Below are 22,629 nucleotides of genomic sequence, written 5' to 3'. Positions count from 1 at the left end.
GTGGCGAAGTTGGGGGTGAGGCCCGTGAGGACGGAGCCCGCGAGGAAGATGCAGGCGGCGAGATAGAGGAGGGGGGAGACGGAGGAAGAAGGAAGGGATAAGAGATGATGACATGTGGGACCTACATGTCAGTGGGTCCCACAAATTTTTTTTGGTGAATGACAAATGGGCCCGCATATATATTTTTTATATTAATGCCACATAAGCGTCACATCAATACCGCGTGGGACAAACACCAGGTCAACACTACCACGTGTGCGCCACGTCAGCGAAATCACTCTCCAAAACCACCAAGGGAGTCAAATTGCACCGGTTTTGCAAGTTCGGAGGTCAAGATTTCTGGTATTGCGATTGAGGGATACGATTTAGATTCGGTGGACAGTTGAGGGAGTCAAAGTGATCTTATTCCTAAATTAAATGTCCCCCATTAACAACACGAAGGCCCACGAGATGCAAGACCCACACCTGTGCAAGATCCGAAGGAAAAAGTACACCGAAGGTCCCTCAACTTGACATCGAGTTACAAAAATGTCCTCAAACCGCAAAACCAGATATCCGGCACCCTTTAACTAATCAAAACCGGTTACTTTAGGTCCTCCGGTGGTTTTGACTCCGGTTTTGTCCTACGTGGCAGCTGAGTCAGCGTAGGACCTACGCGGGCCCCACATGTCAGGTGTCCACGTCAGCACCTCTCTCTTTCCCCTCTTCTCTTTCTCTGTTTCTCCTCTCGTGCCAGATCTCACCGAGAACATGGTCTGCACCCTGGGCGCGGCGTGTTCTTGCCACCGGTGAGGGCACTGGTGCCGCTGCTCTACACGGTGCGCCGCGTGTTCGTCGTCGTGGACTGGGTGTACATTTGATGGCACGAACATCACTGAGAGGATCACGAACAGCACCAAGGAAATCCACCCGCCATGACGCACCTGCGCGAGGACGGTGGCGAAGGACATCCCGAGAGGAAGCGCGAGATCACCCGGCAGCTGGCGCTGGCAGAGCGGGAGGCGACGCCCAACCACACGCTGCGGCGGGGTCATCCAGGCGTGGTGCGCCGCGCACTCCTTCGAGCGGTTCCCCACCCCGCACCCGCCCGTCGACTCCTGCCGCGTCGCCGCGCTCGTTGACGAGGGGACAACGATGCTCGGCGGTGGTGGCAGGCAGCGGCAGCTCGCCGCGCTCAGGGAGATCAAGGCCATAGCCACAGAGAGCGACCGCAACAAGCGCTGCGTCGAGGCCACGCCCGGTGCCGTTAAGTTCCTCGTCTCCGTCGTCGTCCAGAGCCACGCCGCCGCCTCCACCTACACGTCGGCCAGGTCAGACGATGACCTGCTCGACTCGGTGATCGATTCCCACATGTCGACGAGCTCGCCGGAGGAGGAGGCCCTGGGCGTGCTCTACTCCCTCAAGCCATCCGAGCCTACCCTGCGCCGTATCCTCGGCAAGGACAATGGCGGCTTCCTCGACACCCTCGCCTCCGTCCTCCTTCTGAAGGCGATGACATCGGCGATGCCGCCGGAGCGGCTAGGCTGCCGCCCCCGACGTCGCAGCATCCGGAGCCGGACCCCCTTACGCTGTCGATGGCGAGCGTTCCTCGAAGAAGCAGGTGAGCCGGATGACGAGGCATCCGCTGCCGTAGCCGCCGCCGGCGAGGAGCAGGAGGATGACGCCGCCGTGTCCATCTCGCGGCAGCGACTGGCACATGAGATTTGGGGGAGAAGACCCCGTGATCTGGCATGCTAGTTGCGGCCACGCCGTTCGGGCGGTCCGGCATCCTGCCGATACAGGCACTCGGCCACCGGCACACCGTCCTCCACCGTCATCGTCGCCGCCGAACCCGCGGACGCTCCGGGAAGCCAGCTACTTCTCGGGCTCCGTCTCGGCGGCTCGCCGAGACAGCTCGTCTCGTCCCTTGAGCGAACCGGTAGCAGTAGCAGCTACATAGCCACGACGCCAAGAACCACCAAATCCCCTGCCGCTACGATGGAGACGACCACCACGACGCCGCGTCCAGCGTCTGCTCCGTGGACGCTGGCCCATGGCCGCCGCCTCCTCGTCCAACTCTTTTTGCTCGAGGCGGCGCGAGCTCAAGACATAGGTCTCCGACCGCCTCGCAGCCAATGACGCGGTTGAGCTCGTCGGCCACCTGGGGGAAGCTCGCGAGAATGAGGAAGGAAGGAAGGAGAGAAACAGAGAAAGAGAAAGAGAGAGAGAGGGGGGAAGAGAGAGGTGCTGAAGTGGACACCTGACATGTGGGGCCTTTGTGGGGCTCACCCTGACTCAGCTGCCACGTAGGACAAAATCGGTGTCAAAACCACCAGAGGATCTAAAGTGACCGGTTTTGATTAGTTAAGGGACGCCGGATATCTGGTTTTGCGGTTTGAGGACGTTTCTGTAACTCGGTGTCAAGTTGAGGGACCTTAGGTGTACTTTTTCCAGATCCGAATGCGCTGCTTCAGCCCGCGAGATGGACGGGCCATCCACAAACTCGAAGACCTATTTCAGGCCCAGTAACTCAAGCGGCCCAATACAACTTTTAACCCATCGATCGAGTGGGCTCTCTCCATCTCCTCCTCCGGCGGAGGCCGCAGCCTATACACACCGACACCGGCGGGCAGCGGCACCCACCCATACACATGCATGGCTGCGGCGCGCGTGGGCCTCGTCTCCGTCTCCGTCTCGCACGCGCTCCACGCCTCCAGCTCTTCCCCCTCGCTGCGCCCACCTCGCCTCCGCCTCCCCCCTTATCTTCCCCGCCACCACCACCACCTCCTCCCCACCTTCCCCCCCAACTACCCGCGCCCCTCCTCCGCCGCTGCCGCGAGACTCCGCGCCAGCGCCACCATGTCGCAGGCCGCCGGGAACCCCTACGCCGCTGAGCTCGCCGCCGCCAAGAAGGCCGTCACCCTCGCCGCCCGCCTCTGCCAGGTGCCCTCTTCTCTTTTTTTTTCCCTCTCTGCTTCCCCACTACTTTGCGCTGTTAGGACCAGACCATATCTCGTCGTCGGTCTGAATAATTGCTCGGCTTCAGCGGGGAACAAGGCCGAATGCGCGGACTGTAATGTAGACCAAGACTGTGAGAACGTGTCCAGTGCTACGATTCGGCTTCAGAGCTGGAATGGAAATGGTGACATAGACTGTGTGGGTAGTCAAATTAGTCATAGCTGTCATAACCAAGATTAATGTTCCACTAGGGGGAAAAAGAAAACAAGCTTGGATGCTTGGGTGCAGGATTAATGTTCCTTTTGCAGTGAATGTTTGGATGCTTGGTTCTGAAGGTGGAATTCATTTATGTTAATCCTTGTTTTTTTCCACTACAGGCGGTGCAAGAGGACATTCTGCAGTCTGGTGTTCAGTCTAAGGCGGATCAAAGTCCGGTGACAGTTGCCGATTATGGTACGATCTGTTCATCTCTTCAGTTGTTGCCAAGGTTTCTTCCTTTGATGTTTGCAACTGAATTATTGACATGTGTACTCATCAGAATTTGGAATTCATAGAGTATCTTTTTCGTACTGCATCTTTGTTTGCTAGGGAATGTAAAGGACTGATAGGACAATTTTGCTGTTCATTGTTACATGGTGCTTCTGCTTTATCGCAGCTCACCATTCACCTCTAGTTTTCTTTTGGTTCATGTAGGGTCTCAAATATTGGTAAGCCTTGTCTTGAAAATGGAAGCACCAGCTTCTTCTTCCTTCTCTATGGTGGCTGAGGAGGTAATTATCATCTGTTTCTGTTTCTGCCTACTGGTTTCGATGGACAGCGCACAAGTCTTTCACAATTGATTGGGATATGTACTCATGTAGGACTCGGAAGAATTGAGGAAAGAAGGCGCGGAAGAAATTTTAGAAAATATCACCGAGCTCGTAAACGAAACTATCGTAGATGATGGTACATACAGCATTTACTTCTCTAAGGAAGGTATCCTCTCTGCAATTGACGACGGCAAGTCTGAGGGAGGTCCATCTGGGCGACACTGGGTGCTAGATCCAATTGATGGGACTAAAGGGTGAGTTTGCTGACCTAAATCTCTGGGTTGCAGAATATGCTGCTGCAGTCAAAACATAAAACATCAGTTCATCCCCACCATTCACTGCACGATCAGAACTCATGCTGCTTCTTTATTACGGTTGTTTGTAATGAGCATAGTGCAGCAAATGGCACTACTTTTTTCCCCACTTTGAAAGAACAGAAGCCTATCATAGTCTTCTCTTATTAGATGCTTCAAACTTCTAAGCTGCACTGAAGTGGACTAATTAATATAGCATGACCCTGAACACACACTAGGTTAGTTGATACTGCATGTTTCATTTTCTTTTCATCTGCTAGGTTGCATGCAACATATATAAGAGGTCATAAAATTAAAAGCCATGTAAAAGGCATCCTGTCAAATTAGTACTCTTGTGATGTGCATATCTCAAACTTCTGACCCAAATTCACTTTTTTTTTACAACGTTACTCAGTTTCTTAAGGGGAGACCAATATGCTATTGCCCTGGCTCTGCTTGATGAGGGTAAAGTTGTTTTGGGTGTATTGGCTTGTCCCAACCTTTCTTTGGGATCAATAGGCAACCTTAATGGTGGCTCCTCGGGAGATCAAGTTGGTGCTCTCTTTTCTGCTACTATTGGTTGTGGAGCTGAAGTAGAGTCTTTACAGGGCTCTCCAGCACAAAAGGTTACATCTCCTTTTATTTCATATTATAACTTTGACTTACTTTTACCTATTTGAGAATGGAACTAATTTTTTAATCTGCTTTTGGTTATTTTCACTTCCAGATTAGTGTCTGCTCCATCGACAATCCAGTCGAAGCTTCATTCTTTGAGTCCTACGAAGGGGCACACTCCTTGCGTGATTTAACAGGCTCCATTGCGGAGGTTTGTCCTGAATTATTCTTTGCCTAGTACAGGTCCACGAGAGTTACTTGGGTAATCTGGTGTTTGAATGCTGGCAGATACTTGGTGTCCAAGCTCCTCCAGTTAGAATTGATAGCCAAGCAAAATACGGTGCCCTAGCCCGAGGTGACGGTGCCATTTACTTGCGTTTTCCACACAAAGGTTACAGAGAGAAGATCTGGGATCATGCAGCTGGGTCAATCGTCGTGACAGGTATGAAGGTTCTCTTTTTGAACATTGAAAACATAGAACCCAACAACCTGAAAAAAAAACATAGAACCCAACTGAAACATTTTAGATTGATATTCTGCTTGTGCTAAAACGTAGAAACCAACTGAAACATTTTAGATTGATATTCTGCTTGTGCTGTTTTCAGAAGCTGGAGGTCTGGTGACAGATGCATCAGGAAACGATTTGGATTTCTCCAAAGGGAGATTTCTTGATCTCGACACAGGGATCATCGCGACGAACAAGCAGCTGATGCCTTCACTCCTGAAGGCTGTGCAAGATGCCATCAAGGAGCAAAACCAGGCTGCTTCCCCGTTGTAGTAGCTGTCTCAATCCACAATCCACAAATGTCATAATGTTTCCATATAATAATAATTGCAGTGCTGCTTCCCCATCAACATTACTTTAAATGTGTGTACAGCACCACTTTGTTGTTGTTGCTGCTGCAAATTCAGTATCTTATTGTTGCACATTTCTGCATCTAATTGGTGGGTGAGCTGGCACCACATGAATGTTCTTTCATCTGGATTCAGAAGAAATAATTAAATTGGCCTGATTCTCCCTAACTCGGGGCAATATTGCTATGTGAGTTCCAACTACTGCGGTAGGACAAATATTTTAATAGTAGCAATGATCTCAGGTTGTGCAACCGATGTCATATACTATGTACTCATACCTAATCCACTGACGTGATTAGTTTGATATACCTAAATCACTGGACATTATCAGTTTGACTCCACTCTCACTCTGACTAAAAGCATCACCTGCTCTCCACCACGCCTCAGTTTCTGCCATGTCGGAGCTGCCATCGCCGCCGCCGGCGGCCGCCGGCAACCAGTACGGAGCGGAGCACGCCGCCGCCAAGAAGGCCGTCGCCCTCGCCGCCCGCCTCTGCAAGGTTATTTCTCGTTTCTTCCCCTTGTTATTTCTTTCTATGATCAGCTTTGGGATTGAGATGGATGAGGTTTTGCATTGACTTCTGGTCGTGTTAGCTGTGGCCATTGATCTGGGGTTTTGTTTACCTGATCTTGAGATGAAAATTTCTGACTGAAATTGCTGCAGCTGCTTGGATGTACTTACCTCTTGTTTTGTGTCTTCTTGTTTCTTCAGAAAGTGCAGCAGGACCTCTTGAAATTGGACGTTCAAACTAAGGCTGACAGAACACCGGTGACAGTCGCCGATTATGGTATTTGTTGATACGATTTTACGATATTCTTCATCTGTTCTATTATAATATATGAATGATTTTTCAAAATAAGTAATTTTTATTTCCTAAAAAAATGGATATATTATTATGTTTTGTAACTTGTGCTAGATATGAACTTCTGAAATAGTTTACATTCCATTACAAGGATCACAGGTATTGGTAAGTGTGGTCCTGAAGATTGAATTACCTTCTAACTCCTTTTCCATGGTGGCTGAAGAGGTAATTTACAAATAGTATACATTTCGCCTTATTTGTTCAGTTATCACACAGAGAAGCATCTTTTTCCATTACTTGTTGACTTATAAAGGATTCTGAAGACTTGAGGAAAGATGGAGCTCAAGAAATGTTGGGACATATCACCAAACTTGTGAACGAAACCATCATAAATGATGGTTCGTACAGCATCACATTATCTAAGGAAGATGTGCTGGTAGCAATCGATGGTGGAAAATCTGAGGGTGGACCTTCTGGGCGATATTGGATATTGGATCCGATAGATGGAACTAAGGGGTAAGTTTTTATGTATCATGTTCGACTGCTAGAAAATTAAATGCAAGTATTTAGCTGTGATTATAGATCATCCCAAGGTACATTAGCCATACCTGAATTGTTAGTTTTAGTCCAAGCTGCTCTAGCACAAACACAAGTCACAGAATCCCTACTTTAGATGTGGATGAACATGGTGATATTTCAGTTTTTTTGGTGGAAATTGGTGATTTATTTTACTAGTACAATTAATTTGGTTCCCTTGGCTTGACATGTGTTCTATCTCAATCCTGTGGTCCAATCCAACTTGCTTAGCATTAAAGGTGGTGGTTGTTATTGTTGGTGTTGTATAAATGTGGACAATGTGTAACGAACTAACAACGGTACATATTAATAATTTTTTTCACCGGGCCGGCGAAGCACGCTGACCGAGCTTGTACCAAGGAGGGGAAGAAAAAAAAAATTACAAACTTTACAAGTGTTCAGCTGAAATGTTGAGGATGAAGCATCCTGGCCATTAGATCGAGATGCGAAGCAACCAAGCCCTGTCGTAACACCGAGGCAGAGTGCCAGGTTACCTGGCTCGTCGGCACGACCACTATACCAAGAAGCTTGCCACTTTTAGATTTGGCATTTAACTGTTTGCCACCGATATGTCAATGACACGTGGGTCCACATGTGTCGATAACATGTGGGTCCAGTGGCAAATAGTTAATTGTCACGTGTAAAAGTGGCAAATAGTTAAATATCTCGAACCTGGCCCTGCCATTTTCAAGTTTCAACGTCGTCCACTCATCGATTGTGCAATGTGCCCATCATGCTTCCTTATAATACTTTGTTTATTTTTCTCTTCAATGCATAATAGCATCATAAAGTTATACTTCATCAAATGTGGAAATGAAACAAATAATATTCATGCATTTTGAATTAGTATAATAAAAGGCCATGATACCACATGTCTTTAATAAATTAGTTGAAATGGAAGAACACTATACTCAAACATGTTACAGCCATGGTGTATAAGTGTTGGTGGTTCTAGGAGATATAATTACAATGCAATACAAACAAACTAGTAAAGTGTTAATCGACCTAGGGTCTATTTTTCTTGTAAGTTTGCATATTTGGCAGTAATTTTCTTATTTCACCTCTTTAACAAATGATTCTGAAAACATCAAAGATGTGTAAATTATACTAATTTTTAGAGGTATATTATGATTTCAGATACTCCATATTCCAATTATTGATAAAAAGTAGTGTCCTGTGCAAAACCTTTTGTTACTATTGGCATGATTCACTAAGGAATTTCCTTTATAATCCCAACATTTGTGTTAATGCAGTTTCATAAGGGGAGACCAATATGCAATTGGACTTGCATTATTGGACGAAGGCAAAGTAGTTTTGGGAGCAATGGCATGCCCAAATCTTCCTTTCAAATCAATAGATCACAATGGTGGATCTTCGGGAGATCAAGTTGGTGCCCTCTTTTCTGCTACAATTGGCTGTGGATCTACAGTTGAGTCCTTAGAGGGCTCTCAGCCACAAAAGGTAATTTATCACTTTCTCCTGAACTATCTGTGGATTAGATTATTCCCTTCTCTGAATAATATTATCTTTTTATTTACCATCTTGTTTTCTAACTTCCAATTTTAGATCAGTGTCTGTTCTATCAGCAATCCAGTGGATGCCTCATTCTTTGAATCTTATGAAAGAAAACACTGCATGCGTGATTGCACTTCCTCCATTGCAGAGGTTGGTCCCCAAAAGTTGCATACCTAATTTGTTTCTGATATGAATAATCACACAAGTAAATCTGATTATATTATGCTTGGCAGAAACTTGGTATTCAAGCTCCTCCAGTTAGAATTGATAGCCAAGCAAAATATGGTGCTGTAGCCCAAGGTGATGGCGCCATTTATTGGCGATTTCCACACAAACGTTCCAAAGAAGCAGTATGGGATCATGCAGCTGGGTCTATTATTGTCACAGGTATATAATAACTATATTCACAAAAAAAAATGAATTCAACTAAAGTATCGTTCTGTTCTCAAATAAAATAAACATTGTTCGGTAAGTTTTTTTTTCTCATGTTTGCAGAAGCTGGAGGTTTGGTAAAAGATGCTTCAGGAAACGATTTGGATTTCTCCAAAGGTAGATATCTTGATCGTGATGCTGGCATTATTGCAACAAATAAATATTTGATGCCATTAGTTGTAAAAGCTGCCCAAGAGGCTATGAAGGAGGAAGGAATACTAGGCTGATTCACTCGTGCATCAGATGAAAAAAAAATGATAATTGTGATGCTGTTTTCAATTTGTGTGCAATATAAGTGTTTGCCCTGTGTTCTTGCTGTACCATTATCTCATATACTCCTTTTATATTTATGATTCATAGCAACAATGTTTTTTTGTATTTGATTTATAACTGTTGGATCAGCATTTTATTGCCTGAATTATTGTTGTTATTATTTATCAATGCTATGAACCTAAATCATCAATAGTTACTACAATATGGAAACCTCTGGTCACCCAATACAACTAAATATGCACATCAGCTGGGTAGTCTGCAGGGTGCTTCTTGATTGTATCCCTCAGCAATCGCTCTTGCTCTCTTAGGTTGGAAGGAACTTCATCATAAACATCGGTGAATAGTTCAGCGAGCGGCGGTTTCGGCATTCTTTCTGCCACCTGAATGGCTTTCAGAAGCTGTGAAGAATTAAACCGGCAATTTCAGATATCATGCATGATGTTGAACTAGACAGACATACTACCATTCTGCTAAAGAAACGTTACCTCTTGCCTCACATTGTTCCTGAGTTCAGATTCATCTTCATCACACCACCAGCCATTCCCCTGAACCCATTTTCTGTACCTGGAAATCGGATCTCGCGCTGTTCGCCAGTGCTCGATCTCATCGACCGGCCTGTATTTGGTTGAATCATCGGATGTCGAGTGATGGCCGACCCGGTAAGTCAGTGCCTGAAAGTTTAATGTTCAGTATTCACATCAAACCTATTTTATGTTGCTGTGACTTGAAAAATTGTTCACCTCAACTAAAATTGGCCTTCCTTCCTTGATAGCCATTTCCCTGGCTGTGTGAACTGCACTGTACACAGCAAGAGCATCATTTCCATCTACTCTGATACTGCGCATTCCATAAGCTTGACCACGGATAACAGCTCCATCACCTGCAATAGCAGTAGAATTCAAGTTGTTGTACAGATCACCTGTAAATTGTAATTGTGATGCATGATCAAGAAAAATGTCATACTTCTGAACTGTTCACTAGTTGGGGTGCTGATTGCCCAGCCATTGTTGCGGCAGAAGAAGATCACCGGCGCTTCCATAACTGCTGCAAAGTTGAGTGCAGCATGGAAGTCTCCCTGAACATTTTTCATCTGTCAGAAATGCTGGGTAACAATGTAGTGGCTGATGCATGATCAGTGGTTGTTCATCAATCTACCTCACTTGTGCCGCCATCGCCAAAATACGTGATGGCACATGCATCTTTCTTGTCCATCTTCAAGGAGTACGCAGCTCCAACAGCATGAGGGAGCTGTGTACTGATGAATCATCAAAGAATGATGAACCTGCCCTTGGCTTGCATGAATTTGGTGTGGACATGGAAGAGATATTTCAGACTTACGCAATAGGCGATGACACCGTGAAATAATTCAGACGGTTCGATCCATAGTGTATTGGCATCTGCCTCCCTTTACCATAATCCAGCTTATTCCCAAAGCACTGATTTGCAAATTCTTGCAGTGTGAAGCCACGCCATAGAAGAACACCAGGTTCCCTGTACTGCATTCAGCTCCATAGTTTCCAGCCAAGAGAATGACAGTAAGTTACTTGTCAGCAACATTGCTAGCTTAATCATCCAAGTTTTGGAGTAACTGATATATACCTGAGGCAGTACAATGTCATCAATAGTAAGTGCAGCAGCAGAGGCTATATTGATTGCTTCCTCACCATGTGAAGTGAGATAGAATGAGATTCTTCCCTGCCTCTGAGCTTCAAAGAAGATTGTATCCATGACCTGGAGGGTGACCATTTCACTGTACATTTTCAGAGCCAGCTCCTTACTGACCTGACAAGAGTGAGCCACACACACTTCAGAACGGAACACACTTCAGAACGGAACCATCTTTTACAACATGTTTCAGAAATAACTCATGGAGCCTTGGATGTTACTACCATACCTCTTGGAATCTGCTTCCAGATATTGTTCTGCCGTCATCGTCAAGAACACGGTAACAGTTGATCCTTTCCCTCTGAGATTCTGGAAGGAAGTTCATTTCAGCAACAAAGGAGACCTTTCCTCCAGGGAAATCTATTGCCTGCTGTGGAAATAGTTAAAAAAACTGAATTTCCCATGGGAAAAATAAATTTATCTCAACATTGGCCACCAAAACCAAAAGTGAATTCCACTTGAAGTGAATTACTATTTTTTAGACTAGAACTTGAATTGAATTATTGGAAAGGCTAATCAATATCAGTCTGACATTGGTCTTGAAGGTAATGGACTAATTTATCTATTAATTAATCTATCATGATAAAGTCAGCATCCTTACACGTAGAAGACCAGATGAGACTCCTAATCATTGACCTCATCCATTGACACCGAAAGCACAGCAAGTATTAAAACTAAATAATTTTTGGGCGGGTGTATTAAAACTAAATAATAGTAGGATTATCACACGTTTCCTCAATCCTTGTGAGCTTACCAAACAGAAGCCAATCACACCAACTCATTGACGCAACCACACGTCACTCCATCCTTATCTGATTGATTCATCACTTGTTATCAATTCAATTCACAATTGTTCTGTGCTTACTTTTCTTTCAACCAAATTTCTCTTCCTTTCATGAAAACTCAGGGGAGGAATTGACGGCTTGGCCTATGGTTACTTTGCAGCCCAGGGAGTAAGCACAGAGATGCTGTGAAAGAAAATGACAAATGGTGTCCTACCAAACCGAAAAAGTAAGAAAGAAACCATTTTCTCTTGTTATGTAATAAACCCATTTTTATTAAGATAAATGGATTAGTTCATTCCAACCTTTGCTTTTAGAGACGGCATGAATTGATTACTACTCTCTCCGTCCCAAAATATATCTCCGTGTAGCTATGAACATAGATAAACTTTTGTCCAGATTCATAGTTGAAAGTGACCTTGTGCCATATACATAGCTAAAGGTGATTATATTTTAGGATGAGAGAGTCCCTAATAAACTTTTGAAGGAGCATAGTTCTATAGAATATGGCCCTGTTTAGATCCCACCCCAAAACTTTACACCCGGTTACATGGAACGTTTGGACACTTATATGAAGTATTAAATATAGTCTTAATAAAATAACTAATTGCACAGATTGCGACTAATTTGCGAGACGAATCTTTTACGCCTAATTTCTCCATGATTTGACAATGTGGTGCTACAGTAAACATGTGCTAATGACGGATTAATTTGGCTTAATGAATTTATCTCGCGGTTTACTGACAGATTCTGTAATTAGTTTTTTTATTAGTGCCCGAACACCCAATGCGACACCCATATAATATCCGGTGTGACACGCCAAAACTTTGTACTCCTGAATCTAAACACCCCCTATGTTATTTTCATCTAGAGTTCAGGATATGATCCTTGCAGAATCCAGATCCCAAAAGGACATCAATTTGGCTTAAAACTATCGAAGAATAATTGTATATGATTCAGAGTTTCAGACACAAGATTATTCTGAACATTCGTACGAGCAGTGGCATACTAAGAATGGGTGAAGGACAGTAAGGCACGTGTGCTGTCTACATACCTGATCACCACCGGCCACCAACCCGTTCTCCGCCTCCTCGACGGCGGCGGCGGCGGCGGCGTTGCTCTCCCCGGTGAAACGCCGGACGGAGCAGAATCCCCGACGATCTCCCGCCGCCGCCGCAGCCACCGGAGACGGCGCAAGAACCGGCGGCGCCGAGCCCAGGAGCCAGGGACAGGCGGGCGCGGCGCAGTGACGGCGATGCTGAGACGAAAGCAGCCTCCTCGCCGCGCGGCGCGCGAGCTGGGACGACGCCATCGCCGCCGCACGCCATGGCGCCATCAGACGACGACGAAGCTGCGCCTCCAACCTCACCTATAGAACCCAAGAAATCCTCTGGAAATGGCGCTCGCTGCCAAGAACAAGAAGTGACAATGCCCAGCTACTAGTTACCAACCTCTTATAGGTGTCCGTGTTGGAATTGGATAGAGATGAGATGAGATGAGATGACATCTGCATTCATCAGCCGGAAGATGGGGGAGGAAGAAGACGAGGAGAGCAAGAAAAGGCCGGAGACGACGCGAACGCGAGAGTGAGTTGGAAAGATAAGGGCTTGTTTATATCCAGCATCAAAATTTTACACCATATCACGTCGAATGTTTTAACATCGATATAAAATATTAAATATAGCCTAAAACATAACTAATTATATATATTGCGTCTAATTTGTGAGACGATCCTAATTACTCCATGATTTGACAATGTGGTGCTAGAGTGAACATTTTCTAATAATGGATTAATTAGTTTTAATAAATTCACCTCGTGGTTAACTGACGGATTCTATAATTAGTAATTTTTATTAGTGACTGAACATCAGATATTCTATAATATTCGATGTGACACATCAAAATTTTACATTATGGATCTAAACACCCCCAAGTGCGCGAGCTAGCTTTAGTTCAGCTAGTAGCTATAGGCAGCTGAGCTGAGACGGCATGGGAGAGATTGGAGGAGGAGCAGACGGGCACGGCTCACTGGAGAAGAGAGGATAACAGTGGAGAGGAGTGGGGCCCACACGTCGGTGACAGTGGACGGGAGAGGCTGACGTGTGGGCCCGGATAATGGGCGCGAGGACCACGTGGGGGTAGGAAAGAGATAGGTGACAAATGTCGCCTGCTTGGTAGTACGACGATGATGCCGGTGACGATGGACGGACGGAGAAAGGCTTGGAACTTTGGAAGGAGACATTGGTTCACTTCGCACACAGGTAGTTTCTGGGTGGATGACAAAATTCCGAAGAAATTCGGATTTCGTGGAATTCAAAACTGTTTCGATAAAAGGTCTATTCACTTGACATAGATGCTCGTATTTATGCTAATTATTATTTCAGTGATAGACAACATACATGTCAACAGCGAGACATTCGTGATGACTTCATCAATCACAAGAAATGCCGCCTTAGTTTTCCGGAGGTGTTTATAGAGGTAGGATGTGTGTGCGCGCGTTCACAGGGTGAGTACGCGGGCGTTATGAGCTCTTGCGATTGTACAGCATTTCTCAGAAAGGTCTCTTCACTATTTTATTATTTTTCTTTTGAGACGAATCCACCCAAGGCCATCTTAAGATTTATTTTGGGAACCAGGAGAGATTATAGTATATTATGAAAGGTCTTTGAATCTTAAGAAATAATTCAAAGGCATCGAATAAGTTGACAATTTTCAATAAAAAAAATCCAAAACTACATGCAGTTAATGACAAATCATCATATTCTCATGGAAATGGCTATATACTCTCGGGATTCGACAGAACACCTATAATCAATAAAAAGACGCATAACTCCATAGCAAACCTATAATACTGCAACATCTATGCTAATATAAAAAGGAGTTGTCACCTTCCAATTGTATGACCCAAATCACTTGGATGAATCCCTACTGTCCATCCGTGCGATTTCATTCACCACCGCACGATTTCGTTCCCCACTGCAGGATGCGAAGACTTCGCTCCTCCACGCGCACAGACTTCGCTCGCTTCTCCTCCTCCTCCCCATGTGTACTAAAGCCACATCCTCGCAAGAGCTCTGTCACCGCTCCGCCGCATCCTCGCCGGAGACGCCGCCGCCAGATCCTACTTCTTCTCCACCGCTGTCGCCTCCTCCTTCTTCCCCACCGCCGCGGCCGGCCTCTTCCCCATCGGCCGCAGCCGGAGCCGACGTCCTCCCCATCCGCCTCTGCCGCAGTCTCTATCGCCATCGTCAACGTTGTCTCTGCTGCCTCACTCCGCTGCCCATCTCCTGTCATGCTACTGTACTTGGCCAATGTGCCTATACCCTAGGTGCTGAACAACAGGAGGGAATCTCAACATCGTTGAGACGTACAGGTAATCAGACTCTATCTTGCAGCTTCGATTCATCATTCAATTATACAATTTGATGGTCTTTCTTTGTTGACTGCCAAACAATTCCCCTTCAGCTCACTGCCATCCTCCTCTCCCTCTGCTGTGTGGTTTGTGTAAAGCATCACCATTCTATACATCACTGTGTTCATTATGAGCTTGGCTATGCAATATATGGATTGGCCATTCAAATATCAATGTTTTTGTTCTTGGATTTGCAATGCTTACAAAATTACTCTCTGAAATTGTGCTTGCAATGGGCCTTGCATTATTTTCCCCACGATGTGGGTAGTATGGATTTTTTTTTTCTGTTTGTCCTCCATATATGTCAGCTCTAAAAATGGACAGTATGAACTTAATTTAGTAGTTCAGGCCATAGAATATGAGATCTTTTACGGTGTTTGTGGGGTATTTAGAGGTGGAATAATGTGCACCGTTGATCAAGAGGGGGGCAAGGTACGGAATAAAATTATTGTAACATGATGGCATTTGAGTAATTAACTAGTAAAACATAGGCAATACATTTGAATTGAATACCTCCTTCCATTGGTCGGTGTATCGTAGTAGCTATTGGTATCGTTGTAGAGAAAAAAGTAAATCAAGGATACTCCGTTGATTTAGGGATTGATTCGATTATATCAAAAAGTAAATCGTGTCTCCTTTCTTCTCTCCCTTTGGTTCGTTTGTGCTCTAGGGTTTGAACCAGTTCATCTCCGACGTTGTTGCCAGCAGCGGAGCCACCTCTGCTGCCACCTAAAGTTCCTCCCATCACCCACACCGGTGCCGGTGCGGCAGTGCAACCTGCGTCTCTCCCATCGCTAGTGCCGGTGAAGGCCCGTACGTTGCCATCTTCCTCTTCCCCAGGTTGGACATGGCGCTAACGACCAGATTAATGGCACTCACCGGCTTGCCGCTAGACATGGATGTGGAGACCAAATCTGCGAGTGCAATTCACGCATGTGCTATAGATCTACGGAAAGGTCCTCTCTTTGCAACTCCATCTGCTTCGTTGGTCTTGTGAGAACTAGTTCATGAGCAAGCAAATGACCTAAATGACGATGACATGGATACTACTGAAGCTGGGATTGGTGATGAAAATGAGGCTTTCATAGATGACGAAAATGAAAATTATATGGATTTCGAGTACGTTCGTCACCAATTGCTAGCCCAAGGCCAGAAGCATGTTATAAGAACACAATGTAAATCTAAAGAAAATCACGTAAAAGAGAACATCAAACAATACAAAGTAAATCTAGAGAAAATGAATTAAGAACCTGTTACGCTAGTGCCGTGTAAATGACCTAACTCGAACACAACGTAAATCTACAGGAAAACCACGCAAAAGTGACACAAATAAGAACATGTAACGCTGGTACCAGGTAGATGTTAACTCGTACAGTCGTACCTACTTAGTACCTATTATAATTTGGGGGGGGGAGGACAATTTTACCCTTTTTGCTCTATTAACAAAATTATATTTTTATCCTTAGTACCTAAGTATCTATACTAATACTTAAATACCTTTTACATAGTATCTGTGATTGAGAACTGTTGGATCTTTACCCTTTTTGGAATGCAAACACCGTAAAAGTTCTCATAGAATATACTAACAGACTGCCTATGTTTTGATTTCCATTTGTCTTAACGTTTTTAGTTTCAGCAGTGCAAGGTTATAATTGCTTCATGGTTCTCCTCTCTTTGTTTTTAGCAAAATTAATATGAACTGCACATACATCACTGTGCTCATATTTCGTACAGATTCAGGCGTGATGCTATACTGTTGTGCAGGAAGAAGCTTCACAATTTCACACAAGGGATTTAGTTGGTAGCAGCTCACACACTCCCTTCGAGCAAATATTGTTTTCAGGTACTTATCTCATTTAACTTAATAAGTTGCTTGATTATTGGGACTTGGGAGCAACTCACACACTCCTTCGAGCAAATATTGTTTTCAGGTACAATACTATCGTTGATTCTTTTATTCTACAAGAAATGTGAATTATGGACCATTATGCTACCTTGGTAAATATTTTTGTTCCAGTTTGAAGCTGAAAAACTTGTTTCCGGTTGTTCTGATTAACGTGGTTCAAATTGATTCTTAGAAAATGAAAAGTCTTCAATAGGTCCTGTTATTCTGTAACATGTAGGTTCTAATTGATGCTTAGAAAATGTGGATTTGGGATTTTGTTATAGCTAGCGGACTGTCATCAATATTAACGAAAACCTGTTGCATATTAAAACTGCTTTTATATGCTCATGGTGTGTTCTTCAAGGTTGTACATCCTTGCGATGGACGGCCTTCCTAAACTAACTGCGAAGGAATTAAAAAGTCAGCGAGCCCGAGAGCGGTACACGGCACTCAGCGTTGAGGAGAAGGCTGCGCTGGTTCAAAGGAACCGTGAAAACAGGGAGAGGAAGAATTCTGCATCTACATCAGGCACAGGTGATGATATATTCATTCGATGCTTATTATGGTCAAGCTTATTTTATGGCAAACAATGCTAAAACCTGGGCACATTCAATTGGATTGTAGTTTTGAATCAGAGTTTGCATGAAGGAAGCCAAACTGTAAATTGTCAGCCATCATTTCAGCCTGTGCCATCCTTGTCACACCCTGAAGTTCTCCTCCTAAGCCTAAAATCGAAATAATAAGAGACCCTAAGAAAATACCGGTGCAAAGCAAGAGTTAACCCTATTAAATCAATGCAAATAACAATCGGAATTGGCATGTGGAATTTTTCTTGAGTTCTACATGTCGAAATTCACTAACAAGATTTTTAGTGGAATTTTCAGAGCTCTCGAAATAATTTTAACCAATTAAAATCGAGCATGCAATATTTTAAATCCCAGGGAAATTCTTTTCCTCCTTTTTTTTCCTTTTCCCTCCTTTTCCTCTTCTTGGGCCGTCGGCCCAGTCCACCCCGCCGCGCGCGCGCCCTCCTCCTTGTGGGCCGGCCCAAGCCGCCCCTCCCTCTCTCCCCGGGACGCCGACAGATGGGCCCCACCTGTCGAGCCCGTCTCCTTCCTCCAGCCGGCGCCGCCGCGCCCGCAACCGCCGCCGCGCCCACGCCTCCGCCTTCTCCGGGCCGTGTTGGCCACGCCCGCGCGTGCGCCGCATCTCCCGCACCCACTTCCCCCTCTCTCGCGCTCGCGCCCGCGCCCGAGATGGCCGGGATTCGATTTTCGAATCCCGCCTCTCTCTCCTCCCCCACTCCCCACGTTGGCCGGCAAAATCTCGCCCTACCGACCACGTCCGGGGCTCCTCTCCCCTATTTAAGCTTCCCCGTCGCCCCCTCTCGCTTTTTCCCCATCTCGCCGAACTCCCTCGTGCTCCCCATCGCTCCCGCGCCGTGCAACCACCCGCCGCCGCCGTTTCCGCCACTCTGGCCGCCGCTAGCCGCCGCTAGGGTCGCCGCCGCACCGCGCCGTCGCCGCCGTCGGGTTCGCGAGGCTAAGCTCCACCCCGGCCGCCCCTTCCCCGTCGGGATTCATCGCCGGAATTCGCATCCCCTCGCGCTTCGGTGAGTTCAACCTCTACCGCCACCTTCGGCCATGAATGCCGGTCGACGTGGTTCATCTCCCTCCCTCTAATCTCTCTCTTCTCCTTCCTTAGGGCACCCCGAATCCCGTCCGTCGGTTGCCGTCGTCCTCCCGTGGCTCGTCGTCGCCGTTCGCCGTCGTCTTCCTCCGCACCGGCCACCCTCGGTGAGGCATCCCTCCCCTCTTTTCCCCTTCCTCCCCTCCTAGTGCCGCGCCGCCGCTTCAAGTCACGCGCCGTCGCCTTCGGCCGCCGCCGCCACCTCCCGTGCCACCGGTCGCCGCCGCTGTTAGCCGTGTGACGTCGCCGCTAGCCCTGGCCGGCCGGCCGGCTTTGATGCCGAGCCGAGCCCGGCGGCCGCCTCTATCACCGCCCGTCCGATCGGCCCCGAGGGCGATCTGGGCCGTCGGTCCCGTGGACTGGCGGTGGACCACCCATGTGGTCCTGGTCCACGGTGAACCGCCCCCCCCTTTGAGCCGCTGCCGAGTGGGGCCCGTGTGCCGGCGCCCCTTTTCCCTCTCTCTCGAGCCGCTGACCGGTGGGCCCCGCCTGTCGGCGCCGCGCCTCCCCCCATGCTGACATCAGCCCTGGAAAATATTGCGCAATAAATTATTTAAGGATTTTTGTTATAGTAATAAACACAGTGAATCTTCTAAAATTCATAACTAATTCATCCGAGCTCCGTTTAAGCCCATTCAAGTCTCAGTAAATCAAGAAAAATGTGTAGAATCCATTAAAAATGGGTTTGTTCTCTGTTTCAGTAGTCTTATAGCCTGTTTGCAATGTTTGCCTTGTATGTCGCTAGATTCCGGTTCTTCCGACGCTCCGGTGTACTTCGAGATAGTCACCGAGGTTCCTCCAGTAGCAGAGCAAGGCAAGTCATGCTTGTCACTTGATCATATTGATCCTATATTGCAAATATCCTAATGTTTTCTTTCAAATACCGCATTTGTTTTGCAATTATACTATGGGATGGTTACCTATTGTTACAGCCATGCTTTTTGGATACCATGCTCCTTTGTTAGCTTGGGTTATAACATGATTAGACTTTGGACTAGGAATTGCTTAGTCATGCTTAGTTCAACTAGCACACAATGGGGAAATCTCATTTAAAACCTAGACTATAGGTTTATATGATAATGTTGGATTAGTATCACCGCTCTGGTGTTGGTTAAATAAAATGAATCACATGGTGGGCTGTGGGTGCATGGTTTTGCTAGTCGCGCCCATGGCAATTAAGGACCGGTTCGCGGGATGCCCTGGAAGAACTTATCGTACTTACCACAAGCCAGCGTGGGCAACGGCTGGGCTTGTAGTGTAGCTTTTCTCTAGCTGACGCATCCAGGCAAGGGTGGGCGTGATGGAGTTTGGATGGGCCCTGCGACGGCCTATGCGGCTTCCGGATTCACCTAGGCACGAGAGGGGACTGCCCGTCGCCCGCTGGGGACGGGGGTGAAACCTGAGGTGTGGTGTGCTTGGCTAGAGGGGGTTATGCGAAGGGTCCTGTCACGGCCTCTTTCCGGTATGTCATGGTGGCATGTCGGCGCACGGAAACGTGTCGTGGGGCTGTGTCTTGTGGGTACAGTTGTACATCTCTGATCAGAGTAAAACTATTCGAATAGCCGTGCCCGCGGTTATGGGCGGTCAACCAGATTCACCGTGATTAGTCTTACCCTAGTTTAGTCTAATGAAATTGGATAGTATAGGTGGATGGTTGGGCCTGTTGCAACGGGGGATAGCGTTGGACAGCGGATGATCAATATTAATTAATTATTGCAACTTTTTAATTCTTTCAACTTCTGTTTATAAATGCTCGCTTTATGCAAATGAACCACTCTAGCTCTCCTTTGATAATTCCCTGCATCATACCCCTATTCCGGTATAACTTGCTGAGTACAGTGGGTAGTACTCAGTCTTGCTCTATTTTTCCCAACCCCAGAGTACGAGTATGTGTCAGATGGAGGTTTCTCCGAGGAGTAGGCTTCGTCCGTGCCGTCGAGGATGCCTGTGGAGTGGTGTTCCCGCTGCAGTTCTAGTCAAGGCTTAGCTCCTGTTGTCTTTCGTTTTTCCGCTGCATTTATGTAAGACTTTTATGATGTTTGTAAGACGTGGATCTGAATGTCAACATTGTCGTTTGTGTACCCCGGCCGGTCCTGGACGGGGATTTTAATGCACATTCTGCTTGGAATTCTATTCGGGAATTTCTGGGCGTGACAATCCTCCACACCTATGTCTTCCTCCACACCTGGTAATATCCCATGGAATCAATTTGTAATATCAAATTACTCTTTGCGTTTTTTGGGGGTTCAATCTAATTGTGTATTTCAAGAAGTGTTCATCAGCGGAAGGTTTGTTATCAACACTGTAAAACAGGAAAGCATCGTTTCTGGCCAACGGATCACTGGAGCGCCGCGGACGCAAGGCGCTGTTTACTCCCAATCCATCCCCCCTATTAAGCTAGCCCCAATCCCACTACTTCGGTACAGTACATAGCCACTGCATTTCTTCTCATCTTTCCTCTTCCATAGATCATTAGTAAGGTCTCTCTTCGGAGAATCAGCTATGACTTTTGCTGAAGTTTTCAATCTGCCTAATGGTGCAATTGTTGGTATGGTATATCGAACCACAAGTGTATTTTGTGTTTGTTCTTTTCTTGCTGAAACTAACTCTGAAACATGTTTACATTTGTACAGATGTTGCTGCCGTTGTGTGTGATGTCGGTCCTGTAGACCATTATGCAAATTTTCCAAACAGTGTTAGAAAGGTCGCTTTGATGGATTCCAAGTAAGTCAATTCCAATTTATTTTTGAGTGCAATTCTAAAACTAATATTGATTAGGACATTGTTATTTCTGTTGTTCTAGCATATTTTGTTTGTAATCTTTGTTCTAATGGATGCAGAGGTGAGAAACTCCCTGTTCAAAGAACCAGTCCTGCATGACGCCATTAAGATTGGTGTGAACTTTAGGAACCAAGAGCTACTGCAACCGGCAGAACAAAATAATGCTCCAGGAGAACCAGAAGTGGTGATAGTTGAAGATGATGAAGTGGTGATTGAGCCATTGCCAAAAAAGAAGCGCACTGGCAACAAGGGATAAACTATCCCTCCAGGAGTTGATGTCATTGGTATACCCTCCACCCCTTAGGCATAATAATAATAGGACAAAATGTGCACAACTCAATAATTTTAAGATATTGCCCCTAAATAATGTGCACCGATATCATAGTGTGGATTTTGGTTTATGCTATGTAGTGTTTGCTGTTATGAAATATAATTAGTGTCAGTGGCCACTTCCATTTCAATAATTTATTGTGCTATGTATCTTCTTCCTTTGAGATATCAATCTAATGTTCTTCCGTTGTTTTCTCAGACATTACCTCTGCACATTGGCTTATGCATACCTCTGCACATTGGCTGAAGATCATATTTATTTTTGAGCAAATTCTTGTATCTAATATGAAAATCAGAATGCATATATGCATGCACTTTATGAAAATTGTGCAGTTTGTGCATAAGTCAGTAGGGAATAGTTAGAGCTTCAAGTGTGATTGAAGCAGATCCTCTTTCTTATCATCTATTTCCTTTTTACCTATTCTTCTTTCAGAATATTGGGTTATAATATATTGGGTTTAATTTATATATTGAACATAACGTGTCTTGCACGTGCATGATTACTGTAGTAAAATAAGGATGAAGCCTCCTTCTCCGGCTTAAGAGGAAGCTAGCGAATCCAGTAACACGAAGAAGCAAGTGCCTCCAGCCAAAGTCACATGAGCGGATAAGCCACACTAGTAATTTGTTTAGAGTTTATCTTGCTAGTATGTTGGATTTAGGATTGTGACATAACCATCCCTCGGAGTTTTATCTTATGAATGCTATATCTTGTTGATATGTAGTGTTATTAAGCATCCCTTGCTTGATCCTTCATCCATCTAATTCACTATTGACACTCACGGGTTTTGCGCGCGCGTGCATGATGTGTCAATAGCGAATTGGACTTTCCTTATTCATTTCCGATAATAAGAAAGATGTGGATGTGATGTGACAATCAGGATTAGCAACATGAAAAGGGAAGATAGCAATTATGAAAGTTGTGCAGACAGTCGTTTCTATAGTCGACAGTGACAGGATCATAGCAAAGTAGGTGG

The 22,629-nt window shown here is 45.7% G+C and overlaps 4 protein-coding genes across 17 annotated transcripts; 3 read left to right on the top strand and 1 right to left on the bottom strand.

Annotated features, from left to right (window-relative positions):
• The first annotated feature begins 2,630 nt into the window (after positions 1–2,630).
• LOC127757147 (3'(2'),5'-bisphosphate nucleotidase) lies at positions 2,631–5,687 on the top strand. The gene is made up of 8 exons (XM_052282585.1): positions 2,631–2,922; positions 3,315–3,390; positions 3,631–3,707; positions 3,798–4,000; positions 4,455–4,665; positions 4,767–4,865; positions 4,943–5,096; positions 5,260–5,687. Exons 1-8 carry the CDS (start codon positions 2,635–2,637, stop codon positions 5,430–5,432), a joined length of 1,281 nt encoding a protein of 426 aa, XP_052138545.1. The 5' UTR covers positions 2,631–2,634; the 3' UTR covers positions 5,433–5,687.
• Positions 5,688–5,770: 83 nt separating this feature from the next.
• LOC127757148 (3'(2'),5'-bisphosphate nucleotidase-like) lies at positions 5,771–9,253 on the top strand. 3 transcript variants are annotated; one of them, XM_052282586.1, is made up of 8 exons: positions 5,771–6,009; positions 6,222–6,297; positions 6,464–6,537; positions 6,626–6,828; positions 8,142–8,349; positions 8,455–8,553; positions 8,637–8,790; positions 8,899–9,253. In XM_052282586.1, the coding sequence occupies exons 1-8, from the start codon at positions 5,905–5,907 to the stop codon at positions 9,060–9,062; spliced, it is 1,083 nt and encodes a 360-aa protein (XP_052138546.1). In that variant the 5' UTR covers positions 5,771–5,904; the 3' UTR covers positions 9,063–9,253. The 3 variants fall into 3 exon arrangements, with proteins under 3 accessions (XP_052138546.1, XP_052138547.1, XP_052138548.1); XM_052282587.1 differs by having other exon boundaries at positions 5,971–6,009; positions 6,472–6,537; XM_052282588.1 differs by lacking the exon at positions 5,771–6,009 and having other exon boundaries at positions 6,069–6,297; positions 6,472–6,537.
• On the bottom strand, positions 9,193–13,134 carry LOC127757145 (2-oxoisovalerate dehydrogenase subunit alpha 2, mitochondrial-like). 3 transcript variants are annotated; one of them, XM_052282582.1, is made up of 10 exons: positions 13,007–13,134; positions 12,610–12,924; positions 11,003–11,143; positions 10,708–10,890; positions 10,447–10,604; positions 10,264–10,363; positions 10,072–10,183; positions 9,849–9,988; positions 9,594–9,779; positions 9,193–9,506 (listed from the first exon to the last, which is right to left on the bottom strand). In XM_052282582.1, the coding sequence occupies exons 2-10, from the start codon at positions 12,889–12,891 to the stop codon at positions 9,339–9,341; spliced, it is 1,470 nt and encodes a 489-aa protein (XP_052138542.1). In that variant the 5' UTR covers positions 12,892–12,924; positions 13,007–13,134; the 3' UTR covers positions 9,193–9,338. The 3 variants fall into 3 exon arrangements, with proteins under 3 accessions (XP_052138542.1, XP_052138541.1, XP_052138544.1); XM_052282581.1 differs by lacking the exon at positions 13,007–13,134 and having other exon boundaries at positions 12,610–12,976; XM_052282584.1 differs by lacking the exon at positions 13,007–13,134 and having other exon boundaries at positions 11,003–11,140; positions 12,610–12,976.
• Positions 13,135–14,553: 1,419 nt separating this feature from the next.
• On the top strand, positions 14,554–22,542 carry LOC127758212 (uncharacterized). Of its 10 annotated transcripts, none has more exons than XR_008013657.1 (6): positions 14,554–14,928; positions 16,732–16,810; positions 16,899–16,965; positions 17,217–17,386; positions 21,175–21,265; positions 21,382–21,845. XR_008013657.1 is itself a non-coding variant. In XM_052283836.1 (4 exons), exons 1-4 carry the CDS (start codon positions 16,955–16,957, stop codon positions 21,419–21,421), a joined length of 312 nt encoding a protein of 103 aa, XP_052139796.1. In that variant the 5' UTR covers positions 16,897–16,954; the 3' UTR covers positions 21,422–21,845. The 10 variants fall into 10 exon arrangements, 1 of the variants encoding a protein (XP_052139796.1); XR_008013658.1 differs by lacking the exon at positions 16,899–16,965 and adding an exon at positions 22,162–22,542 and having other exon boundaries at positions 14,555–14,928; positions 21,382–21,606; XR_008013656.1 differs by lacking the exon at positions 16,899–16,965 and adding an exon at positions 21,852–22,126 and having other exon boundaries at positions 14,555–14,928; positions 21,382–21,606.
• Positions 22,543–22,629: the final 87 nt, after the last annotated feature.

Source organism: Oryza glaberrima, chromosome 12 (assembly GCF_000147395.1).
Source record: "Oryza glaberrima chromosome 12, OglaRS2, whole genome shotgun sequence".
Taxonomy (NCBI): Eukaryota; Viridiplantae; Streptophyta; class Magnoliopsida; order Poales; family Poaceae; genus Oryza; species Oryza glaberrima.
The sequence above is the reverse complement of the archived record's forward strand: the minus strand, read 5'-3'. Positions and strand labels throughout refer to the sequence as shown.

Coding starts and splice junctions, on each gene's coding strand:
- LOC127757145 (XM_052282582.1), bottom strand. CDS start 12,891: ATGGCGCCATGGCGTGCGGCGGCGATGGCGTCGTCCCAGCTCGCGCGC. Junction 10,891..11,002: donor CTGGAAGCAGATTCCAAGAG/GTATGGTAGTAA, acceptor CACTCTTGTCAG/GTCAGTAAGGAGCTGGCTCT. Junction 9,507..9,593: donor GGAACAATGTGAGGCAAGAG/GTAACGTTTCTT, acceptor AATTCTTCACAG/CTTCTGAAAGCCATTCAGGT.
- LOC127757148 (XM_052282586.1), top strand. CDS start 5,905: ATGTCGGAGCTGCCATCGCCGCCGCCGGCGGCCGCCGGCAACCAGTAC. Junction 8,350..8,454: donor AGGGCTCTCAGCCACAAAAG/GTAATTTATCAC, acceptor TTCCAATTTTAG/ATCAGTGTCTGTTCTATCAG. Junction 8,554..8,636: donor GCACTTCCTCCATTGCAGAG/GTTGGTCCCCAA, acceptor TATGCTTGGCAG/AAACTTGGTATTCAAGCTCC.
- LOC127758212 (XM_052283836.1), top strand. Junction 17,387..21,174: donor TGCATCTACATCAGGCACAG/GTGATGATATAT, acceptor ACATTTGTACAG/ATGTTGCTGCCGTTGTGTGT. Junction 21,266..21,381: donor GTCGCTTTGATGGATTCCAA/GTAAGTCAATTC, acceptor TAATGGATGCAG/AGGTGAGAAACTCCCTGTTC.
- LOC127757147 (XM_052282585.1), top strand. CDS start 2,635: ATGGCTGCGGCGCGCGTGGGCCTCGTCTCCGTCTCCGTCTCGCACGCG. Junction 4,666..4,766: donor AGGGCTCTCCAGCACAAAAG/GTTACATCTCCT, acceptor TTTCACTTCCAG/ATTAGTGTCTGCTCCATCGA. Junction 4,866..4,942: donor TAACAGGCTCCATTGCGGAG/GTTTGTCCTGAA, acceptor GAATGCTGGCAG/ATACTTGGTGTCCAAGCTCC.